This window comes from Vidua chalybeata, chromosome 20 (genome assembly GCF_026979565.1).
Source record: "Vidua chalybeata isolate OUT-0048 chromosome 20, bVidCha1 merged haplotype, whole genome shotgun sequence".
NCBI lineage: Eukaryota > Metazoa > Chordata > Aves > Passeriformes > Viduidae > Vidua > Vidua chalybeata.
Window position 1 is genome coordinate 10981710 of NC_071549.1, and position 26658 is coordinate 11008367.

The window sequence follows — 26658 nt, forward strand, 5'->3', positions numbered from 1 at the left end:
ACGCACCCGGCGCCTCGGCCGCCCAAGATGGCGGCGGGCGGCCGTCCCCGCCCCCGGCCGCGCATGCGCAGCGCCCCGGCGGCCGCGCCGCTCCCGCCCTCCCTCCCGGCGGCCGCGGCGCCTCTGACAGCGCGGAGCGAGCGGAGCGTCCCCGAGCGCCGGGACCGCGCACCGGAACCCCCGCACCGGCACCGCGACCGCGCACCGGGACCCTGACCCCGCACCGGGACGCCGCGCCGGTGAGTGGGACGGGCGGGTGGCGCCGGAGCCGCGCAGCGCAGCGAGGCGGCGGCGCTGGCGGGGCTCGGTAAGGCCGGGGCCCGCCGCCCCCCTGGCCCGCGGGTTGTCCCGGCCCGGGGCACGAGCGGCCGCCGCTTTCCTCTCCGCTCTCCCCCTCCTCTCCCGCTCCCCGCCCTCGCCCCGCTCCCCCCCCCCTCTCCTCGCTCTCAAAATGGCGGCCGCGCCCGTTGGTGAGGAGGGACCGGGCGGGGCGGGGGGCGGCGGGGGGGCCGGCCCGGTGTCCTCCCCCCGGGTCGGTGTTGGGGGGCTCTGGGGGCCGGGGCGCGGCTCCCCCGCTCCCTGCGGACCCCGGCCCCGCTCCCGCGGTGACTCTGCAGGAAAACAGGGCCCGGTGGGAGCGGCGGGGCGGGTGCGGAGCCGCCGCCGGGCCCGTGTCGTCGTCCCCCCCCCCCCCCGCGGGCCGCGCCGCTCCGTCCGTGACTTAGCAAATACCGGGAGGAGGCGATGGGCGAGAGTAAATAGCGATAAAATAGTCTTCCGGGACGATGGGCCTGGTGTGAGCGCGGAGGGGACCCCGAGCATCCCTCCCCGGTTCCTGCCGGGGGTTCCCCCCTGTCACCCTCCCCGGGCAGGGCCGGCCGTCGGGCGATGGCCCAAATCGCCAGCGCGGCCGAGGCACCGAAAACAAGACGAGAATTAATAATCCAGGGAAAGGAGTAGGTGTTGTTTCAGAATTTGTCTCGCATCCCCAGTTTTCCTGCAGTGCTCAGCAGGGCAGCAGCGATAGGAGGTGGCTCAGACCTTCAGAACCAGCTGCAGCAAAACGGGGGAGGGAGGTCTAATCTCTCCTTCTGGGGGTCATATCACTGCCTGGATGGCTGCAGGTGCATAGGCTTCCCGTGAAAACCTTATAATATTGCTTTAATCCTGTATTAATTACTGCTCGCGAGGTTTTGTTTCGGCAGGAGGTTATACGCAGGCAGGGCTTTTGATGGAAGTTGGGGGGTGGGAGTGGTGCCTCCCTTGAAAAGTTTGGGGTTTGTTCAGTTCTGTGGGCGTGAAATTTTTTATTTTTTTTTTGTTTTTTTTTTTTTTTTTTTTTTGTTTAAGGTGGATGCAATTAAACTTGACCTTTAATACCAATAATAATGTGACACCTTCCCTTTCTTTGCCATGGTATCACTCGAACCATTTCAATAGTGCTGCAGCAGTGGGCTTGGTTGGTGCAGGTCAAGTCCTTTCATAATGAATTGCCTACTAGGGATGGGGGAAGGTTAATCTAAGCTATATTAAAAAAATTTTAATAAACACCGTTTTAATATAATTAAATGTTTGGGCATATTGACCTGGCTAAATTATGTATTTTTGTGGTGATTGTTCTAAGTATATGTTCCTGTGACAGTATTGTTCATGGCATTAGGAGTTGGTGGTTAAAGAACCTCCGTTCAGTGATGATCATTTTGTAAATGATTGTGCAGCATTTGCTGGTTTTGGGGAGAGGGAGGGTCTGCTGTCAGAATGTTATTTGCCCTTAGAGTCATTTTGTTAAATAGGAAAATTACGTTGGGGAACTAAACAAAGAAAATATTTTAAAACTGTAAGATGCATTGCAAATATCCGGCTTGTTCTCCGGCATCTCGTTTTTGTGTGTTTCTGTTGCTGTTCCCGTGTTTGTGGATGCTGTGAGCAGCCATTGAGCTGGGAAGAGACTGGGTGGAGTAAGGAGGCAAAGCTGCGAAATGGCTCGATTACCCTTTCAGAGCTTTTTTTTCCTCCCTTTGCCGGGGTGGAGGAATACTAATTGCCGTAACAATGAAGTCTCTTCTTTAGGGAAGAATCTAATGGTGCAGGAAGCTTCGGAAATGAAACAAATCTCACATTCTGTTCTGAGACTGATTTTTCTGCAGGGTGGATTTTGATTTGTCTGGCAGTGAGAAGTGACCAGTCACTGTTGCAAAGCCGGATTTTTTTTGTCTGATAACCGCTTCGATTTATCCACTTAGATATGCACTTGTTGAATTGATTTTATTTACATTTTAGATAAGAATTGCGATTTTTGTGCCAGTGCTTTACACACAAGATTTTCTGGAATCTAGAGAAGCCTCTGTATTGTGGCTTCACGCTGTTATTTGTTCATGGAACTTCTTGGTTAGAGCGGATTATGGGTGGGCACACAGAAAAAGACAATCCCTGGTTTCTCTGGTGACCACAGTGGAGTGACTGCTGTCAGTGTAAGACTGGACTGCACTGCCCTTCGTCATGTGCCAAGTTCTTGTAAAATAACGTCTCAGGATTTTGGAAGCCCTTTTGAGCACTGTAGAAGCATTGCTGTCCCCCTTGGGTACTACTGCTTAAAGTTGTGTAGGAAAAGCATTTGAACAAAGGATTTGGGGAATACAATAGGGATTGGAGGAAGCACCTAGGAAGGGCTGCCTATGGAAGTGCTCCCGTGTTCCACATGTGCCTCATGGCATTCCCATCTGATTTTAGTGCTGATTGGAGCAAGTACAGCGTTGAACATGGATGGTTCTTAAGCAGGCTTTGCATTTTCATGGGGGTCTCAGTTCTGGAGTGCAGTTTGTGACAGGAGATGGGCACACAAGAAAGAGACTGTGCTTCTCTTAGTATGCCCAAAATTAAATTAAGGGGCTGTGGTTTCTGCATTATTTCTAGTTCATTCACTTGGAGTAGATGTTCCAGGATTCAATGGCTGCACGAACCAAATACCTGAGTCTAATGCATATCCAGGCTAAGGCCAATGAAGAACCTAGCAAAACTCTTTCCATCCTAACAGCTTTGCTTGATTTTTGTCCTTGAAATGATGGCAGTCACTTTTTCTACAGGAGTAACTTGTTCATTTGGGTTCTACAGAAGCAAAAGTCATCAACGGTTCCTTTCTGGCTGCACACAGGCTCTGTCTTGCCCGTCCTGCTGACTCCTGTGCCTGTCCTGGCTCCTGTGCTCCTCCCAGCCTGGGAGATCAGGTTGTGTCTTTGCTCTCAACTTGCTATGGACGGGACAGCTCCAGAATCAACATCTGCTGACAGCATTGCAACCTTGTCTTCCATGAAGAACTCCATAGCCCATGTGCATCATTAATTATAATGTATTTACACTTCTTGTGGAGTATTCTGGGCAAACAATAGCTGGACCCCTCTGGCTCAGGGTAGCTCAGGTATAGACTGCATGTGTTTGTAAGCTTTTTTACAACCCTCTGTAGCTGCGCTGTATTCCTGAACTAGAGGGGTTGGAATTACCTAGTAGGAAGGAGAGTGACATTGGAATAGTTCAGTTTAGGGCAGGTCTCTTCTGCTTTGGTGAATTTCAGGTCAGTTTTCTAAACTAAAGGCAAAGACTGGGAGAGCAGCTGAAGCATCCATGAAATGGGCACTGAAATACTTGTTAGGCTGAAAATAAGAACTGTGTGGGCCTAAATTCAGGAAATCAAGAGGACAATAGAAATCTGTAATTATTATTAATAGATAATAATTTCAGATTTCCTATGGGGAGCGGGGGAGTTTCCAGCCTCTAACATGTAATTTGTGATGGCAACTGAAGATCTTTCCCAAGGATCAGAGGCATGTGTGTTGATAGAATGGTGCTGGGACTCTCCTGTGAGGTTTGTTACAGAGAAGTCGTTAAGTTATGCACTGTCCGTACTTGCAGATCTGTCAGTGACGTTACAGCTGGCTCTTCTTTCTCCCTTCTATAAGAGCTTATGTATCATTGGCAGGACAACATGACTACTAAAAATGTATTGCACTGGTGAAGCCTTGCCTGGGTTCAGGGGCTTTCTCAGGGGCTACTTTATTATATGGCACAAAGGAATGGGGCTCCTAATGTGGCTTTTGAGGGTTTTATTCATGGGTGATGTTGCTTTATCTTTTGATCTGCCTGACAGAGTAGGCTACACTTTAAGATTTTAGAAGTAGACATTTACACTAAGATACAATCCTGACCTGTTTAAAATCAGTTTTCAAGTACATAAAGCTGTTTCCTCAGAATTCTTGCTCTGAATGCTGTCCATGCTGGGAAGTGTGAATGGCTGTGCTCTGTGGGCAGGATGGTGCCACCACTGGGGTGCAGAGGTGTGGTGAGAGCTGTAGCTCTGTCACATCAGCTTAACGGTGGGGTCCTGAGCCTAGGTTGAGTTAAATGTCTGGTTTTCGTGTATTACAGTTATTTTAGAACAGAACTTTTCTTCATCCCTACCATGTTCTAAGTAGCTGATGAGCAGTACGTATTAAAAGCCTTGGCGAGAGCCATGATTTTGTCTGATGAGGAACAGAATTCCAGTTTTACCCTGGAGATGCCAGCTGCTGCGGGTTAGCCCAACAGATGTGTATTGCTAACCTGTATCTTATATCAGTTGCTTTAAAAAGGGCCTTTTCCTTTCAGTTGAGGCAGGACTTGGATGAGGCAATGTTTGTCTCATTCATAATGTTTAAAAGCTTATTCTGTTTTCTTTTTTTTAACCTCCTGCTCTCTCCTTAAGGGATTAGATAGGTGTGACTTAGGCTCTTTTGCTTTTAGTTCACTGTCTTGGAAGCCATCTATCATTTCACTTCCTGCTAGCATCCACTGTCAGGAAATTTCAAAGAAAAAGCTTATGTACGAAGTAAGTATATGCTGAACTCCATTTCCTTGGGACTATAAACATACAGTCCTTTCAAAACTAATGTTGTGCACAGCATTGTCACAGTGACCAATTCCGAGAGCACTGATGCGTGTATAACTATGTAAAAAAATCAACATTATTAATTCAAAGCACTTGCTAGTTAATACATTTGGAATTATTTTTGCCATTTCCTTCTCAATGGTACTGCTTCTGAGTGAGCTCTGCAGTTTGGCTTGGCTGCTTGTGGACTTTGGATAAGGATTGTGATTAAATGAATGTAATAAATACATCGTTGTGGTTGTGATTTTGTTGATTCTGGAACACTTACCTGGTATTTTTTACTAGTAACTTCTTCCTGCAGCCTTGAGAAGGTGTTTCCAGAGATGGGACCATCCATGGTTGAGGTTTGTAGGTGGTGCAGCAGCAGTGTCTGTCCTGTAATTGCCTTGGATCCGTTGTTAAGTAGGTCCCTGCTGAGGGAGTTGGTCGAAGGCTGTTCCAGGCACCTCTTGTTCTGGGGCTGGTTGGTGACTCAGCTGTCACACCTCTTGTGAGGTAGGTGACAGGCTCTGCGGCGTGGTGCTGTACTGGTTTGCATCTGGGATAGCGCAGGGCCATTCATGACTGAGATTATTTATACCTTGCCTCTTGTATCCATGTTAATTGTTCCCCTTGTGCTCTGCAAACCTTAAGTTCCTTTGGTTTAATTAGACAGACAAGTGTTCCCCTCCTCACCCCCCCCCCGAGATTGCCTCTGCCTTGTTTTTCTGCTTAATGCTAAAGCAAAGGTGTTACGTTTATCCTTCTTTAAGACTAGAGGAAAATCAGCTAGAAGCATCTAGGCTGTTTGCTGCAGATAAATGACTATTTCTTCCATAACGAAACAACATTCACAGCTTGTCTTGTGCTGGATTCACCTGCTTTTTGGGGTGAAGAACGAGATTGGATAAACAATTTGGTTTGTTTAAATGCTCATGTCTTTGCAGTCTATTAAGAGGATGATGTCATTAATGAGTGTCTGTATGTATTTTAAACAGATGGTGTCTGTTAAATCACTAATGGTAGAAGTTTCTGGTTCTCTCACCTTCAGCTCTGTTTTAGAGGCAGGACTAGGTGAAGGTTTTTAGAGGCAGGACTAGGTGAAGGTGGGTGATAAGAAGGATGAGACACCTTCTACCAGGACCCTGATTTTGTTATTTTTGGTACTAGTGTCATGAAAGGTTGAACACTGTTCCCTGTAATAGAATAAGATGTTATAGATCGCAATTAACAATGAGCTTTTTGGTTCTGGTTTTTTACCCCCCCTCTGGGCGAGTGAAACAATTTTTGGTCAACAAAATTTGAAAATGGATAAAGGGCCAACAGTGTTCTCATGACTGAAGAGTGGAAGTTCTGTCTGAGTTCTTGTTTGGATTTCTTTGTGGTTTATACCTTCCCTCATTTCTAAATTATTAACATAGGTGTTCCTTTAAGTTTACTTCTGGGTATTTTTCTTTATAAATTTAATCAATTTGTGGTCGTTTTTGTTAATACCACATTTCCAGTATAACAGGCAGTTTAATGATTGAATTATTTAAATTTGGATGTAGTCCTGTGACCTCTTTTACAGTTATAAATCTGTTCCTTAATTTTTCAAGCCAGAGAAGAATGTGAGGAAGAACTGAGAACAACAAAGTTCAAACCCTGTGCATGCCTGCTGATAGACATATCTAAGTGCAGCACTCTTCTCCTGGTGGTCTAGAATTGCTATCCCAAAATGTGTATGTGTTGTGCTGGATGACACCCTGCTGGAGTCATCCAGCTGACCCTGATGTGCTTTGCTCTGAGCAAGTGTTGAGTAGCAGCGTGTAACATCGAGCCCGTAACACTACCCCTACCTGCTGTCCTGCCGCTGTCACAACACCCTGAGCAGCAGGGTGGGGACTGCCTTGTCAGAACCTTCTCACACCTTAGACCTTTATTTCCTACTGCAGCCTGCATTCTTCCTGTTATTGGTAGCTGAATTTACCTGCATTTTCACACAGAATTGAACAGGCAGGTTAGAAGAAAGATGTTTTCCCTTGTTTTCCACCAAAGCCTACATACAGACCTCAGGCTGGAGCTCTGACCTGGAGGAAGTTCAAAGGCTCTAAAACGAGATGGTGTGACAGTGCTCACTCAAGATGTTTCTCCTGAAAATTAATTGTATCATGCTTCTATCAGAATTGCAAAACTGAAGTGATACATGGTGAAAAAATGTCAAGCTTGAATTAATTTAAAGTCTTCTTTAAAAAAAAAATACTTTCCAAGCAAATTTGGCCCAGATTCCTCAACGTCATTTAGTGTTGGTGCCTGGGAAGGTAACGAGGCCAGAAATGTGTTTTGTTGTTTTACAGTCCTAAAGGTGGGTAGTGACTGCCTGTGATGTGTTAAAAACTTAGCTTGAAATAATATGGGAAAGCAGACGGGCATAGGAGTCGATTTCAAAATGCACAGGCGTTTCTTTCGGCAGCATGCTGCGTGGAGCACCCAACTTGCTCCTGGTTTATAGCATCTTGATGACATTCCTTAGCTTTATTTTTCAGATGTAATTGCAACCTGCATTCCAAGTCTTTGGAACATAGGCACTATATCTGATCTGCTGCAGATTGCTTTCTGGTTCCCCATGGATTTGGTGCTGAATTATTTTCAGAACTAAACAACTGTATCAGGTTCTTAGCAAAAGCTGTAAAAGTAGGTGAAACGAGGAAGAAAACAGACATAAAATTTTTCACTTTTTTCATGTTAAAAATATATTTCCTTTGATAAACTTGTAACTGAAACGGAAAATGTTTTTTGTGAATTATTATAAGCACTGCACAGAATGCTGTATTCTGTGGATACTACATTGATGTATCAAGCAAAGTGTTGACCTACGGGCATTTTGAGACTTCCCCTTAATTGCAGAATAACAGGCTTACTAAACATATGAATTAAAAATAAGGCTCAGAGTTGTAATTCAGATCAGATTTGCTTCTTGTTTTGTTTTTCCCAAATCAAATAGCTGTTGGAGCTCACTTTGTCGTAATCCCTCAGCCAGCTTTACTGATGTAGGCTGAAAAGTGGAAAAAAGATTAACCCAGCTCATAAATGAGTAGCTTTCTCATATTCTCCTACTCATCCCTGCTGGCTTAGCAGGTGATGGATTCCAACATTTTCTAGGATAAGGTCTGTTTGCTGCACTAAGAGCAGCTGCATGGCTGTGCCTGGGTGATTCTACTGTGGATGAGCTTCCTGCAGTAATGAGGGTCAAGATGGAAGCAGGAGAGGAACTGGATTATTTTACTTGTTACTGTTTTTCTTTCCTATCAACAGATAGAGACATATCTAGGAACCCTTTTCAGGTCCTAATAGTTATGCCTAGGAATCATGGATATTACTTCACTTCTATGGAATCTGGCTTTGAGTACACTTGTAGAAGGAGTTGTCCTATTCTGTGGCTTGAGTGTGATAGAGCAGCTTTTTGCTTATGGGCTTTAAAACAAAATCAGACCCATTAAAAATTAGTTTGAATTAAAAGGAAGTTTTCTTATATACTTGGTAGAATTTAGCAACACAATCCAGAAGTGTAAGAGAACAATTCATGTGGTTTAGTTCTTCCATAAGTACTGTAGCTCTAATTGCCTGGGAATTACTCCCAAATAACCCCTTTAAGTTCTCATTTTAATGTTATGAAACAGGATACACTGTCCAAGAACCTTGCAAGGACCTCCTGTGCCAGCCATGTAGCAAGAGACAATGCAACAAGAGTTTCTTCTTTAGTAATGCACAAATGGATCCTTTCAGCTTTAAAGAATTGTGGAATTTAATTCTGATTATATCAATTCAGTTACTCTTTTTGGTGGCCTTTGGTTTTCATAAGTGACTGGCCTTTCACTGGGATTGTAAAATTAGCTGAAGAGAGGGAGCTAACTGAAGCAGGATTTTGCATATACTAACAACTCAGAAGTAAACTCCAGGAGTTTTCTTTGAGGTAAAAAAAACCTTTTAAGAATGATAGACTGTGTTAGAGAAACCCTTGAAAGTTGCTAGCATGTAGCTGGACACTCCAAAATGTTTTAAGTTTTATATGTGTTATTGACATTTTAAATGATAAGATTTAAATTTGAACCTAAATGTGAGTAATGAAAAACTCTTAATTGATTTCATAGTGTGAACCCAGTTTTGTGTTCCTGATGCTGGTGGTGGCTAATGTGCCTTTTTAACACCAAATGCTTTGTATTAGGTGTGCCTGAGCTAGCAGTCTGCAAAAGTGATACCCAGTTTTGTTTCCTTCAATAAACGTTCTTGGAGAATATAATTTAAAATGTTGTCATAATAATACGGAAAAAATGGTCTTGAAGCTGAGTTAACTAAAGTGTTAGAATTCTGCAAAAATACAATTCCTAAAGCACAGCAGTGCTGCGCTAAAGCTTTGTTGAGCTTTCAGAGCTATACTCTGCTGGTCTGTTCTGTATCTGCTGATGCTTTAGCTCTGTAATTGATGCCATGTATCTCTTCTAATTTTTAATATAATGAGCTACAGTTACATGTTTAGTGTACATAGCTTGTCTTTTTGTGGTGAAGACTGTTTATGGAGCCTAAGCAACGGTCATAAAAACTGCAGAAATTGAATTAATTTACTGTTAAGTTCCTGGAGGAGCCATGGACATATATTTGGGATATGCACTACCATGAGGTTGCTGGACAGCAGCAGCAGAGTGAACCTGGGGTGGTGGTGCTGGTGTATGGAACAGTTCACTGCTGCTGCCCGTGTCACGAACCAAGGAATGAAGCTGAAGCTGATTTTTGGTCTTCTTACACCTCACTGTGGTAGCAGAGCACTGCCAGTGACAAAGGCACTGGCACAGCTGGGTTTGCTGTACCTCAGTCCTGGGGCTCGCTCTGGGTGAGATGGATCACAGCTCAGTTGGGGGTGACTTCTACTGTGACTTTTTCTGAACAGCAGAAATGGGCACTGTTAGTCAGTTGAGCCATTTTAGGGGTGTGTTTATGGTGTTGGTCCTTAAAAGTGTTTTTGACACACTTGATAGGAGCAAACAAAGGCAGTGGAGAACTTTGAACCAAACTTACTGACAAAATCCTGTGGAAGATGCTGAGGTTTGTTGTGATGGTGGAATTTGGTACCTAAGGATACACTTCTGAAAATGGGGATTTGAAAGGGCTTCGGTATATAACCCAAACTGTAGTACTGTTTAGCATCCAGTATACTCTGCTAAACAAAATCATAATGAACTCTGAAGAAATTTACAGACTAGATTTGATTTACTTTTTTGTGTGTACGGAATGGGCACTTTTAGGAATTTTAATTCTGGTAATTTTGCTCTTGCTTGATGCTGGTTCTGGTAAATGAACAAGTATTTTTGTCAAGTTGAGACTAAAATGCTGATGAATTAATTTGATTCATAATCTGTTTCTCAGTTTCATTTGGAGAATACGTGTAGAAAATATTTAAGTGTCTCCTGAAGCAAGTATGAACACAGTCATAGAAATACCTACAAGCCAAGACATATCATTTATTGGCATAACATACCATGAGCCGAAGGGAATCTCATGCCTGAAAGTGATTATTTTTTCCCTACCTCATTTCTGTGACTGAGCGCGTAGCTATTGTGCTTGGATACCTCCTGTAGAGCTCTCAGCTAACGAATGGAGCTGAACTTGTTTCATTTTGCTGTTGGTGCATTTATGAATCATTTGCAGGTCTCTCATTAAGTTATTGTGAAGTTTTCCAGTAATCTAGGAAGCACTCGAGCCACACTGATAGCCATCAGTGGAAGAGCCCAGTGTTTGAAGCCAGGAAGCGGCAGCGGTCTGTGGAATCCTTCGTCGCCCTGGGGAAGAGGGCGTTCCTGTCCGTGCCAGCTCGGTGCCCACTGCCAGCGTGGCGTGGGGCTGGCTGGGTGCCCGGCTGGCAGCCGCTGGCCCAAGGGGCCTGTGCTCCCCAGGTGGCACCGGCTGGGCAGAGCAGGGCCTCGGAGCCCCTGCGGTGGCCGTGAGCGTGACCTCAGTGTGACGCTCAGGAATCTTTGAACCCCAGTTTAGGAAGAAGGGGGGCAATGGTCAGACATGAAGAGACAGAGGGTCCCACCTATTTTTATTTTTTTTTTCAAATGAGGAAGTCAGAAGAACCTGCACTGTGCTGTTTTTACCTTCCTTTTCAGATGAGGATTCTTCTGCTTTTCAGGTATTCCTGCTCAGTTTGTTGCTCTTCATCAATAATTCTCTGTGCTTTAGAAACTTGTGCAGGGAAAAATTCTGGTCTGTGATGATTCTTAGCTCTTTTTAAATTAATTTATTTTTAAAGATTATGCTTTAGTATGCCACTCTCTAGTCCTGCAGCACCAAAGGATTGAAGTAAGTCTGCTATTCTTACTGCTCTGATGTTTCTGCCAGTCCTGAGTATAAAAGCTGATCTGTAGCTGAGTGGAAAGGTGGGCAGTTGGGATGAGGTGCAGCTGCCTGCTGAGGATCTGCTGCTGTTAGTGGAGCTGAGGAGTATGTTTTGTATAGGTAAGGAATGGTTTGTGTTGTGTTATTCTAGAAAACCGTGCGGGTCCTGTGCTGCCAGGAGGAGTGAGAGGTGCCCATTGCATGTGTCGTACCTGTGCCAGCGACAGGTGTTCTGCCAGCTCCACCTGATCTTGCTGAGAACACCTGTAGCCCTCTCTTACTGTCCTTATGCAGAGGTTTGTCACTTGGTGCTTTTGTGTATGCAGACTATTGATAGGGAATCAGATAGGTTTTAAGTTAGAAACTACAACTTGGAGGAGTGTAAGTGGATATTAATAACAGGCACATCATGGTTCACACTTAATTAGTAGCTGTTACTCTATGCATGGCTAGGTTCAGTGTGCTTTTTCTTGTATTTAATAGTGGACAGAGTAAAATTCTCATGCAAAGACACCTTCTCTTTCAGAAGAATATCTAACTCTGTCTTGATGCTGCCTTAATATGCTGATACAAAGTGACCAGTTTGAGGCAAGATGTAATGACCAGGTGGCAGTTCTTTGTGGGTTGTTTTTGTTCCCCAGGTTCCCCCAGAGCTCCAGCTGCCTCTCATGGCTGAGCTGTTGGAGGTGATGGCTGATAGGTGATGGAGGAGGACTAGTTAGTCTTGCTTTGCTGAAGCCTGTATGTCACAAAGTCTGCTCCAGCTGAAAAAATAGGTAGTTCACATAGTGGCACAGGTGTGTAATTAATGGTGGTCCTTTTGGGTTTTTTCGGTTTGGACACTTCTGCTTGAGTGGGTTCTTTCTTTGTGGTTTTTTTTGTTAGTTTTGGTTTTTCTTTGTTTACAGTGGGCTTTGGTTGGTTTTGTTTTGTTTTTTCTGGTTTTGTCTATGAAGGAGGCAGTCCTAAAAATACTTTACCTTCTATTCAGGTGGCTTTGTAGTTAAAAGTTCAGAATACTGTGCAGGGCGCTTGGAACAGACCCTTTGTGGAGGAGCAAGATGCTGTAGATCAGCTGGTTGGTGGCTTTGGCTCAACTGTAATTTGCTAATAGCAAGAGTCTATTTGCCATTCCAGTACTAGGATCTGTTTCTCACTAACAATTCAGAGTTAGATTGTGGAGCAGCCCAGGTGTTGGGAAGTGGGTATAGGATATGGAGAAGTTTGAGGTTACTTTACATTTGACAGGGAACATGCATTTCTAAATAGATGACATGTAAAAGATGGATTTGCTAGGCATTCACTGCATAGTGGCGGTTCATAATACAAATCCCACCTTTAGGTTTTTCCTGTGGCGGGCCTAGAGGCAGATTTTGGACGTTTGTGTGTTTGCGTTGCGCTGCTGGGCGCTCCCGGCGGCGCTGCCGTGTGCTCGGCAGTGCCCGGGCCCGTTGCGCTGCTCCTGCCGTGCCCAGCCCGGTTCTGCACCGCGTGTCCCGCGGCGCGCCCTCTGCGGGCGCCTCTCAGCACTGCGGGACCGTATTTTGGATGTTAACCAAATTTCTGTTAATTTGCATGTGGTAGTCTACTCTGTACTGAGCACCGGACATCTCTTGAAACCCAGCTGCCTCTTTACCTGGTTATGGGTAAATATGAATTAGGCTATGGGACAAGAGGAGGTGAAATGTTTGCTTCTGTTTTCTGAAAGGATGAAGCCTGTGCTGTTAGTTTTCAGCTGAATTGTTTCTGAAATAGCTATTGGGGAAGAGGTTAGACTAATTAAATGAGGCATTTCCTGTTCAGAGTGTTCGTATTGTAACTGGCTTGCAGGCAGTATTACGGTGTGCAGCATTTAACGTGGAAGGTCCACCAGTAGGGTCGAAACAAGCAACTTGCAGCTTAAGCTCATTTTGAAGCAGACAGCAGGGCCTAGATAGGTTTAGAAAGAAGCCTCTGATCCCCTGTGATGAATAAGTAGCCATTCATGATATAAGCTTAGTATTTTCCTTACTTTTTTCATAGCAGGCTATTGTTTAAAGAAGGCTCCTTACTGAAATTGTTATTGAGCTGTGATCCTGAAGTCAGTGTACGTGTGTGCCTCGGAGGGGCAGAGGAGAGGCAGCGGGAGCGTGCAGTCCTCAAGCAGTCGGTAGAAAGTTTACAAACCCACCTGCTGTCTCTGAGCTGTCTCTGTGCATTGCCTCGGTTTATCTCGGTGCTGAGGGCTGGTTGGTCAGTCGGACTTGCTGAGCAGCCTGAGTGAATGATGAGTTCCGTACAGAACCTGCCAGGTGTGCAAGAAGTGCCATTTCAGCACTTCCCATGGTCGTGGTGCTCGCAAGGTCCCTGCAGTGCAGAAAGCAAAGGCAGTGTGGGTTTGGTGATGTCACTGTGGCAGAGGTTGAAGCTGCCCAGTTGAAGCAGATTGTGCACTGAGAATGCTGCAGTTCGTGTTTCTGAATCAAAGCATACTAATGAGCCTGTGTTTTGGAAAAGCACAGCTCCACTGACTTGAACTACCTCGAGCGTGTCGGGTTTCAGCTGTATCCTGAATTGGCTGGCGTTGCCAGAGGTGTTGTGATCACTGCCTGAGCCCAACTGCAGTCATGGGCCTGTGGCAGCTCTTCCCATGGTAATGGTGCCACTCTGATCAGATTGGAGGACTGTCTAAAAATTTGCCATGCCCTAAACATGGGTGAGATGAAGTATTAACTCTAAGTAAACTACATTAACACATGATTGAAAAGAAAACAAGTATTGTCTCTTAGTCAAAGGTTCTTCGAAACCCCCTCAGGTGGTGGTACTGGAGTGGGAAAAGTCATTTGTGTGCTGCAGTTGTGTAGCACTGTAGCTGCAAGGGCCCCATGCTGGGGTAGAGCCAGAGCCTTTAAAGATGCTGTTTGGGTAAATATAAGAAAGCTGCCTGAGGAATGCTTGTTTCAAAGAAACAAACAATGTCTCTTTCTCCTCCTTGTAGATGGATTGAATCTTCTGTGTTGAATGCCTCTGGATTTCCTATTTGATTTCACGTCTGGGGAAATACTTGTGATTTAAGCCACTGTGGCAGACTGAATTGTGGATCCTGGGTTCCCAAGACTTTAGCTCTTGAGGAGAAGCCACTGCTCGATCACGTTAACCTGACATCTCAGCCACGATGGTGCTGTCACAAAGGCAACGAGATGAACTGTAAGGGATCATTCTTTTTAAGTTTGTGTTGCATTTTCACTAAACTTCAATTATTAGCATTTGTTCCAAAATAGATTTTAGAGTGTCTCTGTTCACATGCCCTTTAAGTACTGTGTATTGTGGTTTGGATCCCTCTATTCTTTATTTTTGATAGAACTGCTGGTATTTGAAACTAGAATTGGGAAATGATGAAAATATAATTTCAAAGTTACTGATGGCATAAAAAAAGGGTTCTTCAATTTGCAGTAAGCACATTGCAATATAAGCTGCAATGTGTGAATTCTACATTTATCTTGAGTAAATTCTGGAAATTTTTTGCTGTTTTACTTCATAACGTAGACAAGGATCTGATCAGAATGTACTATGTTGTAATGACAATATTTCTCTGAGTCCTTAAACTGTATTTAAAATGTTCTTTTGTAGAAATCGAGCGATAGCAGATTACCTCCGTTCCAATGGCTACGAGGAGGCATATTCAGTTTTTAAAAAGGAAGCTGAATTAGATGTGGTGAGTTCAAACTAGATTCTTCACCTATATTTTAGTTCAGAAGTCAGTTTTACAGCATTTGCATCTGTTCTGAACCTGTGTGTCTGTTACCTACCTGTTAACTCAGACAGTTTCAGAAGAGGAGGTGATGAGCTCACACAGCTTATTGCCTTACCAGAAAAGGGAAAAATAATCACTGGGTGAGTTGGCCATTTCTGAGCAAATGGTTCTATAACCAGATTTGAAATGGTCTGAGACTGTGCAACTTTGGAGACAGACTTCACTGGGGATCTTTGAGAAACAGGAAGACAAAACTGGATTAGTTTTGTCCTCTGCTTTGTCATACAGAGCCAATGTTGGAAAATTCTTTTGAGGTGTAAGTTAGGTCAGGAGTTAAGTCATTGCCTGAGTCTGTTGCATACCTCTTGGGTAGCCATGTAGTAGGAGGGCAGGCTGAAACAGTTCATAGAGATTCATCATCCAGTAAGGCCAGGTTGGACAGGGCTTGGAGCAGCCTGGGCTAGTGGAAGGTGTTCCCCTGCAGCAGGGGTGGTGGAACAAAATGAGATTCTAGGTCCCTTCCAACCCATACCAGTCTGTGATTGTGTGCCCAGCTCTGGTAAGCTCTGTTTGCTTAGACTATACAGATGCCAGTGACTCAGACCAGTCATTTCTTGCAACTTCATTCTGTTGATTTGCTTTTGTCACAGATAATTTGGTATAATTTTTAACTTGGCCATCTATTAGCATAGGAGGTGTGCATTTTATATGGCTACAGCTGGATTGAGTAGTAAACTTCTGTGTGCTGGATAAATCCTTGCCTTTTCTTTATTACATATCTTGCATTGTTCTTTTTCCGAAACGCTTGAAGTTTGACTTAATTTTTCCAATTTGCCTAGTATTGAATAAATAAGTAGAGGTGACAAATTGAAATACCATACTTACAATTGAAAATCCTAATATCATTTCCCTATCTGCCTTATCTATCAACCTAATTTAGTCTCCTCTTCCCAAAGCTTAGGAAAGCAATCTAAATAGGTTAGATGGTCCTGAGGGAAAGAGAAAGCACAGTTGCTAAAAGTTTCACGACTTTTTTGCAAGAAAATCTGAATTGGAGTGGGCTATATTAAAGTGGAAAGAAAAGGTAAAGGCTGAAATTATTTGAGTAAATTGGAATGATTGATGTGTAGCTCTACAAAGAGAGATTTAATTTTCGTATAGATTATTCATGCAAATAATTCCAGCTTTCACAAGTGCCCCCCTATAGTAGTAGATTAACATCTGTCCCTAACCAAGGTAGCGAGTCCTCAGAGCTTTTATCTGCTGTGGAGTAAGCCTTGGCATGGTTATTTTCTATGTCTGTTATCTTCATCTCATTTAGGTTTACTGTAGCATGAGACTGTAATTTTGCAATGGAGAGCAAGTGCAACACTTAGTTACTTCTGCATCTCTGATGTTTGTTTTTCTGTGTTGCTTTTCTTCCTCTTTCTTTAAATGCTTCTTCTCAGAATGAAGAGTTAGATAAGAAATATGCTGGACTTCTGGAAAAAAAATGGACATCTGTTATAAGATTACAAAAGAAGGTAAGTAGAGATCTGCTGGATGTACACATATAACAAGCTGGCCCAGAAAGCATTCAGCACTGAACATGCATGTGCAGTCCTGAAGCTGGAGAGGCAAGAGGTGCCTTGAGGCAGTTGGTGAGCAGGGAGATGGAATTGCTGTGTGCAGGGGGTCAGGCTGGGCTAGGAGGGAGGAAAAATCTGTGCTGCCTGTTGTCTGTGGCCATGGCCCTAGAGGGAAGGGGCCATTAGCTCCAGTGCATTCCAGTGAGGGATTGTGCTGCAAGTGGAGAGTACAAAACTCTTTTTAGTCATGCTTCAGTGGCTCAAGAGTGTATTAAAAACAAAAAAAAAACCCTAAAATCAGTGTGTTAACAATAAAGTCCTATCCCATGTGCAGGCTAATACAGCGAGGGTTTATTAGCCCTCCGGTGTTTCTGTTGTTGGTTAATGTGTGTGCTAGCTCCAACAGGACACAGAATTCCTGCAGCAGTAGCATTCCTTTTTGTTAGCACAACCTTCTTTGGTAGTTTGGCACAATAGTAATTCAGATGTATTTGTACAGTGTGTGAGTAGAGGGGATTTTGTAGAACTTATTTTTTCCTGTGAAAATATTTGGGAATTTGAAAAGAATAAATTATTAATGAATAAATTATTAAGAATTAACTACAAATTATTAAAGAATAAGCTATAACTTATTAATTTAGGTTTGATTTTTAAAACCAGTGCTACTGGATGTTGATAATCAGTTTTGATCCATGCAGTCTTTGCTTTACTGTGAGTTTTGGAGTCAGTTGTTATTTGGATTACTAGTGAAGAAGGTGAATTAGATCTTGTATAAAACTGGAAATGAAAGGTCTCTTTAAAATTCTTACACTTAGGTAATGGAATTAGAATCGAAGCTGAATGAAGCTAAGGAAGAATTTACATCAGGTGGACCTCTTGGTCAGAAACGAGACCCTAAAGAGTGGATTCCTCGTCCTCCAGAGAAGTATGCGTTGAGTGGGCACAGGAGTCCTGTCACTCGAGTCATTTTCCATCCAGTTTTCAGTGTTATGGTCTCTGCTTCAGAGGATGCCACAATAAAGGTACGTGTGTGCTCCACAGAACTGGCTGTGGACTAGGTGACATCAATACAGTGAAACTTGTTCTCCTCTTGGGCTTATCATGCTTAACGTTAGCTGAGAAGCAGTTTTCAAAATGCATGAATTCAGTTAATTTATAAGTAACAAAATCACATAAAAAGAAATTTATTTTCCTCTACTGTTAAGCTTTTTAGGGCTGTCTGTCTCTTGCTTGATTAATTATTGAATCAGTGCCAGACTGGCCTGCAGAGTGCAGATGTGAGGCTGGAGAATAAAAAGAGTAATGGGCTGCTGCTAACAGGTTGTCTGTTCCCTTGTCAGGTGTGGGATTATGAGACAGGAGACTTTGAGAGAACCCTGAAGGGGCACACAGACTCTGTGCAAGATATTTCCTTTGACCACACTGGCAAACTCTTGGCCTCTTGTTCTGCTGATATGACCATTAAGCTATGGGATTTCCAGGGCTTTGAGTGCATCAGAACTATGCATGGTAAGGTATAAAGGGATTGATTTAGCAGTCTGTAAAGTGAAGAGTTTTTTTTTGGTTTTTTTTTTTTTTTTTTTTTTTTTTTTTTTTTTTTATCCAGGAAAACTGCTGATGTGGAAAGGGGTTATACACCAGAGTATTTTCCAAAAGAAAAAGGGGGGATATAATTTGAATGCCCTGTAAATAGGGAATGCATGCAGTGTTTATGGAATGAAATAGCATCTTAAATCTACTATGCATGATGGTGTAGGAAGCATCTCATAATGATACTGAAATAAAATGACAGAGGGATTTTAGCTTTAAATATTAAATGCTTGCTAGACACTAAAAGTGCCTTCAAATGGGTGAAAGATTCCTTCCTTCAGCCCTCTGTGTTCCTGATGCAGGGCTACAGGAAGGGAGGAATCAGTGCAGGGTGGCTGTAGCTGCTCCATGCAGGGTTTGGCTGCGTGTGTTTGATCACACGGGAACGTTCCCTTTGCACTGGGTTTGAAAGCCATAGGAAAAATGAGAAAGTACAACACCCACAGCTATAAGATTCTAATATTGACAGCAAATGTTTTTTATAGTCTTATGTAAGAGCTTTTTTCTTGCTTTTAGGATCATCTTTTAGAAGTGGTGAGTAGAAATAGAGAATGTTTGAGACTTAAAAAAATAAACACCCACCCATAGGTATATGCAAGTAAACAAAAAGCACCTTTAAGGATGCTCAGTGCCTGGACTGTGTAGGTTCTAAAAATATGGATGATTGTTTCATAAAACCTCAAGTTTACATGTAAAGATGATTCAATAAAACATGCTCTGCCACTGTAGCTACTTGACCAAGATAAAAAAAAAAGGCAAGTCCTGTGTGCTCTGAAAATTCTGCCAGTGCCACTTAATAAAGGCTTTATTTTGTTTTTAGGTCATGATCATAACGTTTCTTCGGTAGCCATCATGCCCAACGGAGATCATATAGTTTCTGCCTCAAGGGATAAAACTATCAAAATGTGGGAAGTCCAGACAGGGTAAGTGCACTTGTGAGCAAACAGCACCAGAACAAAAGCGAGGAGAAACCACTGTGTGTAGAAATGGGACACAGGAATCTGAATGTCAGCAGGCACTCTTTGAATTGAGAAACGATGTTCTGCCATTTTGAGTAATTCACTGAAAGATTCTGCCTCAGTCATTAGGCAGAGGGGTTTAGATTTAATACTGACTAATTAGAGCTAACTGGTTTTATCTTTTTGGAAGCTATGAGGGTACATCTCTAGCTCATGAAGAATTAGGAAAATAAATTCACTGGTTAACCATGAGTTTAAAGGGAGTATCTGTTACCTTTTTTGACACAGATCAAGGTGTCTCCTGATTTTTTTGTCTTCTTGCTTGTTTCGTTTATCAGTTGTCTCTCTAATAACTGAAATGACCTGTAAATCTCTACTTGTTCTTAAAATAACTGTTTAATGCAAGTAGTCATGTCAACTTAATTTCCCCCCAAGTTTCCTGCTTTTTGCCTTAACAAGTTTTTGCTAGCTCCTAGCTGCCACTGCTTTCTCCTGTCCACGTCCTTTCCACAAACTCTTCATGGCGTGCTCCATCACCTGCCGGGATGAACATGTGTGCACTAAAGTATTTTATCTTAACCACTGAGTAGGTGACGTGTCCTGGAATTTCCGAGGCAGGCACAGGGGGTTATTGCGCCGGGGGCTGAGTGACGCTGTGTTTTCTGCACAGTTACTGCGTGAAGACTTTCACGGGGCACAGAGAATGGGTGCGCATGGTGCGGCCCAACCAGGACGGCACCTTGATTGCCAGCTGCTCCAACGACCAGACGGTGCGCGTGTGGGTGGTAGCGACAAAGGAATGCAAAGCTGAGCTCCGGGAGCACGAGCATGTGGTAGAGTGCATTTCCTGGGCTCCCGAGAGCTCCTACTCCACCATATCAGAAGCTACGGGATCAGAGGTAACATTCCCGGGCTGTTACACAAGCACGCGCAGGGAGATCTCTGTCCCTGCTCTGTGTAGCACTGACAGCCGCTGAGCTTTGGGCTCAAAGGCCTGGCAGGTACAGCAGCTGTATGAGTACTTCTGTCCGAGTATCTGGGTGTGCAGCTAAGCCCCGTCTCGGCTTCCCAGGATCCAGCTTTTGTGTTTAGGACCTATCCTTGCACTAGTGAAAGTGAACTTTGGGGAGATATCTGTTCAGGGAGGGGTGAGAGTGGGCCCACTGTCTTGTATTGCAGCAAAGAAATGTGTAAAGCAGCTTCTCTGGCAGAATGTGAAGATTATAAGGATGCTTAGCAATTGGAAGGTAGAGGGGGGAAGGAGCCAGTCAGGAATGCAGAATAAAGCTGCCTTGAGTGCAGTGTGCACTGTGCTGGAGTCAAGCACCAATTGCTGTGATTTACTGTACAGCTACTGATGGAGAAAGCATTCCTTAACTAAAATGAATCTCAGTTTGTGTGATCACCCATACCTCTTCTAGTGAGCCTCAAGAAAGGCTAAAGGCCAGAAGAAATTTTCGTTCTAAGGATGTTAAAGTGTAGAGAAAAGGAAATAGAATTAAGCTCCAGTTTCTAGTCAAGCCCCCCCACCCGGCATTGCTGTTTTGCCCTCTGCCTCCAAAGGCCATTATAATCTTTTAATTATAAGTAATTAAAACCAAAGTCCGTGCGTCCTTCCTGTGGCCGCGTGGGCTCTGCAGTGGTGCCTCCCCTGCCCCCTGCTGGTGGGATCGGGCACAGCCCGCAGGGGAACGCCTTCCCTGCACACCTGGGGCAGGTGAGAGCTCGGCCGGTGGTCACCGTGCAGGGACACACACAGAAATCACTTCACAGTAGGAAGTTTTCAGAAATTCCTAACCCTGCTTCGCTGCATTTTATGAAGAATGTGAACACAAAGGTATGTGTGAGCTGCATCCTCATCCCGAGATGTGGCACTTGAGATGTGTCTGCTGTTAACAGAGGCTGTCTTGCAGTAGGCAAGTGTGTATTCAAAGTGTTATTTGGCTTGGAATCAGCAGGACAGACAACCATTTCTTTTAACAGATTGTGTAATTCTCCTAGCATTAGTACCAGTGCCTGTGACCCAGCTTTGTCGGTGTGGGTTTACTTGCTGTAAGCTGTTGTATGATCTGATCTTGGTACTAAACAATATCACTGGGAAGGGATCTGCTTCATTCCTCTTCTTGCCACTTTCATCCTATGTGTACCATAATTTTCTGTAGACTAAGAAGAGTGGCAAGCCTGGGCCTTTTCTGCTGTCTGGATCCAGAGACAAGACCATTAAGATGTGGGACATTAGCACTGGCATGTGCCTTATGACACTTGTAAGTCCATTGGTGTTTTTTCTGGCAGTTGTAGATGTATATGTACAACCAGTTTTAATGAAATGTATTATCCTGCATGTCATGTATTCAAGAGAAGCCATAGTTATAATGATGCAGATGCTGGAAATACAGTTTTAATGGCTTCTATGGTTCAGATCTTGTTGTTGCTAAGAAATACTGACAGTCTCCAAAATCATTGTGTGAATGCAGTACTGTGGTGTAGGTTCTGTGATGAGTAGCTTGGTTTGTTTACAGAAATGCTGGTTATTATCTGAATTGTGTCTTCTGAGAAATATCATGTTGTTGCCACGTGCGGGACTTCCCGCGGGCCATAGCCTGCTGTTCCCAGCTCTGATTCTGGCTGGACTGGGTGGTGGTGCTGGGGGTGGAGAGCAGAACTTGTGCAGATCACATGAGGACTGCTGTTTGTTTGCCTTCAAGTACAGGAACTTGCATTGTTGGGAGGACTGATAGAGGTGTAATAATAGAAACTGGAGATAAGCTGTGAGTTCTGAGAGGTCTCAGGAGCTCAGCGCTGTCCTTGCGGGGCCAGGCAGGGGTCCCTCAGCGTGCCGTAGTGCGAGGTGTGGGATGCTCAGCTCTCAGCCTGCTCACTGATCTCTCCTTGTGCACAAGGTGGGCCATGATAACTGGGTACGTGGCGTCCTGTTCCATTCTGGGGGAAAGTTTATTTTGAGCTGTGCTGATGACAAGACTCTCCGTGTCTGGGACTTCAAGAACAAGCGATGCATGAAAACCCTCAACGCGCACGAACACTTTGTTACCTCTTTGGGTACGTATTGCTCCCTGTGCCAGAGCTGCTGCTTCCCCACTGGCTGCAGCTGGCACCAGGCTGGCATGCACCTTTGGGCCCTAGTGGCACTCTGTGTAGAAGAAATGAACTAGAAATTAACTCCAGTTTCTAGTCAAACCCCCCACCCATGTGAGTTGTAGAGTTGGAGTGTACTGGATTTTTCCACTTCTGCTGCACATGGATAAGAATGTTAACTGACAGGGAGTTCTGGAGCCTGTCACCAACACGTGCAGGCATGTGGGGAGGGCTCTAATGTCAGTGCTTGCCCAGCAAAAGGAAAAGAAGGGTGTTCACAACAGTCAGAAAAGAGTTCTTTGAATTCCTGGACATTCCTGATTCGTGTTACCAGGTCTTGGTAACAGCATGAGAAAATTTGGCTACAGAAGTACGGCTGAGAGCTTTGGAATTTAGCCTTTGAGCTGGTAGAATTCTTTTGAAAAAGCAGTGCCATTCAGTGAGAGTAGGAAATGCTGAAGTTCTGGGTTCACTGGTAACGTGAGCTTTTGTCTCCTGGCAGATTTCCACAAGACAGCCCCGTACGTGGTGACTGGGAGTGTAGATCAAACAGTAAAAGTGTGGGAGTGCCGCTGATGGAGTTCACAGTGACCCCCTTTCCTCTGGATGCACTCAGATACCATGGTTACCCATTGAGCTCTGTTTAAATAAATATTGTCCTTTCATGTAAATTATTCTGGATGTAGATTGAGCTTATTAAATGTTACACACAAAGTATTCATGCATGGTGAATCCAAATTGTATACTGTAAATTTACATACGTTGTCTAGAAGTACCATAGGTTTAAGAACATGGGCTGGCATTGGTCACATCAGACCTGAGAAGGCAGAAGTGGGATGATTGGAATAGGGCACTTAACTGAATAGTTGACAGTGTCGTTATGTCGGATAATTATACCTGTTTTTCTTTCTGCTGTCTGTTGGTGCCTGAATTGGTGACCTCATTTGGGAAAAGTTTTGTAGGGCTCTTTCAGAAATGTGTATCTATGTAACATCACTTAAGTGTGCTTAATAAATCTTCTCTAAGAATACTAGATAATAAGGCTGCAATTCAGAATCTTCTGAACCTTATATGTAATTAATGGAAATTAATTAAACTCTGGAATATTTGTCATGAAACATTTGCCAAATCAACAGAAAACATTTGTTTTGGCCTCCTATCACGCAAGGGTTGGTATATTTATAGAACTGACTGTAAACCTGAAATAAGACAACAAATCTTAGTCGCAGCTGATGTGATAAATGTATTTATTTTTTATTTGGTCATTCAATGGTTAAGCTGTGCTGTTAAACTAAGTTTCAATGGTTTTTTGTTTGTTTTTTTTTTAATGCTAGACAAACTTCCAGGAGGAGTTGTCCATCCCACTAGAGTTTAGTGATCCAGTTTCCAGTAGAGCTTCCTCTCCCAAATGACTGCCATGGTCCAACTTGCTGTTTGCTTTCCATGTTTGTTAGAGATGTGCAATTCCTAAATACCTATTTACACAGCAGGATCAAAGGACACTTCCCTCATTCACTGGCAGGAAATTGGGGTATGCAAAAGTTTTTTGGTTTCCTTAGTGCCTCCTTGGACAATGAGGTGATCCTCACCTTGGCAATGTGGCTCCAGTAAAAACATCCTGGGGTTTGCAAGTGGAGAAAAACCTTGGGCTGCAGCATTGAAATGCTTTAAAGGAGGCACTGAGTATCTTGAGAATCAGTTGACAATGGCAGGTCACATCCATGCAGGCTTCTAAAAGAAAGATGCCATGAACAAAGCCCACACCCTTCTGTGGGAATGATGATAAACATTAAAACCAGACCCAAATCCTATCAGCAAAACCAGCCCAGCTCAGTTATTAGTATTTATGTTGTTTGGTGTACACAATTTTTAATTTGCATATCCCTAAAGTTACATATTTTGACCTGAAATTAATGGAAATATTATAAATTAATATTTTAATCAGCATTTTTGTGACAGATTCCATTGTAGATAACCAAGAATTACAATACTTATCAAACTAACCAGGTGTTTTTAAAATCAACTTTAAAATTGACAATACAATGAAGTACCAGGCTGATGTTTCAATTTGTGCTTTATTTTATTCCTTTGGTTTAATCCATGGCTTTTAAAATGTCCCTTTTAAAGCTGAGAGTCCCTGACCAGCATAGGGTGGGCTGGAGGGTGAGCACACTGCACTGGTGAGGGGGAAACTTCCACAGTGAGCCCAGAAGGACCCTTTGTTCTGTGGGAAGAGCTGGATTGGGGTGTAGGATCCTCTGGGAAGCGGTGGAGAAAGCGGGGTTCTGATGTGGGGGTTTCCAGAGCCAGTTTAAGATCCAGGCTAATCTCTTAAATCCAGTGGTTTCTGTCATTCTCAGTGTGTGTTGCTGCATAAGCATGCACGAATAAAGTCTGTTTTGTTCATTAGCTGCTTGGACTGGAAAAATTTGCTGCTTTTTGTCCTATTGGAGAATTCCAGATACACAAATAGTGCATCTTAAATCCCTCCATGCATCTGCAACTGTAAAGTAATAACATCTGTTTAATTCCTGGTAGGACCTAGAAACTTTATTTAAGTCTAAAGTAAGCCACCCTCCTGTACATAACTCAAAACCTGAATGAGAAATTAAAGGTACCTGTGATGTGGAAGTTGTCTACTGCATTTTTTCCCTGTAGCAAAGAAGCATTTAGCAGGACTCCCGGCCCCAGTGTGTGCCACTGCTGGGTGAGACTCAGCACTGCTCCTGTGCAGAGCGAGCCTTCTGGGGCAGCAGGGAATGATCTCAGGGATGGTCCCGACCAGACCAAAGCTGAAGCCCTGGTTGGAAGGGAGCCACACCACAGGCATGGGAGTGAGGGGGACACTCTGGGACATGCTGTGGAACCGTCCCCACTGTTACTGTCAGCTTGTGCTGTGCCTTTGCTGTGATCAGATCTGCAACAGTGAGGTTACTGGGTCATTAATGAACTAAATGCATTGGAGGGGGCCAGAGGTTCACTGGTGCTTTGGCACTTCCTGACTAAACCTGGCAGCACGTGCCAGGCCCAGCTCTGGCCTGCCACCAGAGCCACTGCGGATCCCTGGGCTTAGCCACACGGGCCAGAAAGTGCAACATTTTTTGTGGTTTAGATAGAAGCTGGAGGTTGATGTTTTATACCATCTTGCACTTTAGAAGGTGAAACAAACCCATCCTGCTTTTGTGTGTGGTGTGACCAATGTGTGTCCGGGACACTGAGGAAAGGAAAACAACCCCTGGTTGGTAGTGAGTGGGGACTGTGGGCATGGGGTCCCTGCCTCTCCTCTGCCGCTTCCTGTCCATGTGAACTGCCTGAGAAATCACTCTTAGACAGCTCCTGACTCCCCTGAGAGCTGTTTAAAAGGAAAAAATACTTTGTTTTTGTAGACAGTGGTGGCTTGGTAATCCTTTAATGATTTGAATATTGCAAATGCTGAGTTGAGTGAAGGAAAAGCGCCCTTGGAGTGAGCTGTTGTGTCCAGCTGTATATAACGTCCGTGTATTAAATCAATACCGAGAGTCCTGTAGCAAGAGCACGTGCATAGAGGGGTGGGATGGACGGGGGGGAGTGGGGGGGTCGCGTTGGATTTGCAAGTCACAACTGGCGTTAACTGGCCTTTTTATCTTTCCACTGTGTCATGTAAGTAGCTGCTTTCCTGTCCTGCCTGTCCCTCAGGCTTCCCCGAGTTCATTCTGAAGAGAAGTTAGCAAAATCCTCACGCTTTAGAGTCGATCCCGACATCGACGTGAAGGCAAATGTCAGATGTTTGTTTGAGCGCTGTTAGAGGTTGCAATTGGAGAGAACAGTTCCCAGGCTGTAGGAGTTAACTGAAGCTATTGACACAATTAAAGCAAAATCGGTAAAGGAATGTATATAATACTGCTCTGTGTTTTACAGTAAGATTTGTTGCTCTCAGACTGTGTAAAACAAAATTTATTCATGTTTTCTGCATATTAAAAAAATCTTATTGTACCAATTGGTAAACTATTAAATGCATATAAAACTAGATGTGGTTTTGTTTCCTTGGATGCAAGAATTAAAACTATTTTGAAAAAAGCTATTGGTGTTTCACCCTCAGATTTTGCTCCCACCTGCTTTGCCCTTGCTCTGATTTTAATTTAACTTGTGCTCACCTGAGGCTGCAGGAAGTGGTTTTGAGCTGGTTCATGGCAGCTGGAGTAGTGAGAGGTTTTGTTGTTTGATCTGATGCTATGGGGTGCTGCAGGAAATGTTCTGGAGGGCTAAGCTGGACTCACAGGTGGGGAGGAGAGCCTTGTCACTGCGCCTGGCACAGGCCAGCCCTGGATGGGTTTGGTTTGGTGGGATTTGCCCTTATCTTGCCCCTCTCTCTGTGCTGCAGACCCGAGCTGCACCGCTCCTCGCTCGGTGTTGGAGCTGAGGGTGGTGGCTGAGCGTGGCCCCCGACCCTCGGAGCGATCGCTCTCG

At 44.1% G+C, this 26658-nt stretch overlaps 1 protein-coding gene across 2 annotated transcripts; it reads left to right on the forward strand.

The window, feature by feature from the left end:
- Positions 1–88: 88 nt before the first annotated feature.
- PAFAH1B1 (platelet activating factor acetylhydrolase 1b regulatory subunit 1) lies at positions 89–26218 on the forward strand. Of its 2 annotated transcripts, none has more exons than XM_053961196.1 (11): positions 89–239; positions 14247–14455; positions 14879–14963; positions 16451–16525; positions 17386–17592; positions 17911–18079; positions 18981–19083; positions 19790–20018; positions 21282–21383; positions 22020–22176; positions 22715–26218. In XM_053961196.1, the coding sequence occupies exons 2-11, from the start codon at positions 14424–14426 to the stop codon at positions 22786–22788; spliced, it is 1233 nt and encodes a 410-aa protein (XP_053817171.1). In that variant the 5' UTR covers positions 89–239; positions 14247–14423; the 3' UTR covers positions 22789–26218. The 2 variants fall into 2 exon arrangements, with proteins under 2 accessions (XP_053817171.1, XP_053817172.1); XM_053961197.1 differs by lacking the exon at positions 89–239 and adding an exon at positions 289–307.
- Positions 26219–26658: the final 440 nt, after the last annotated feature.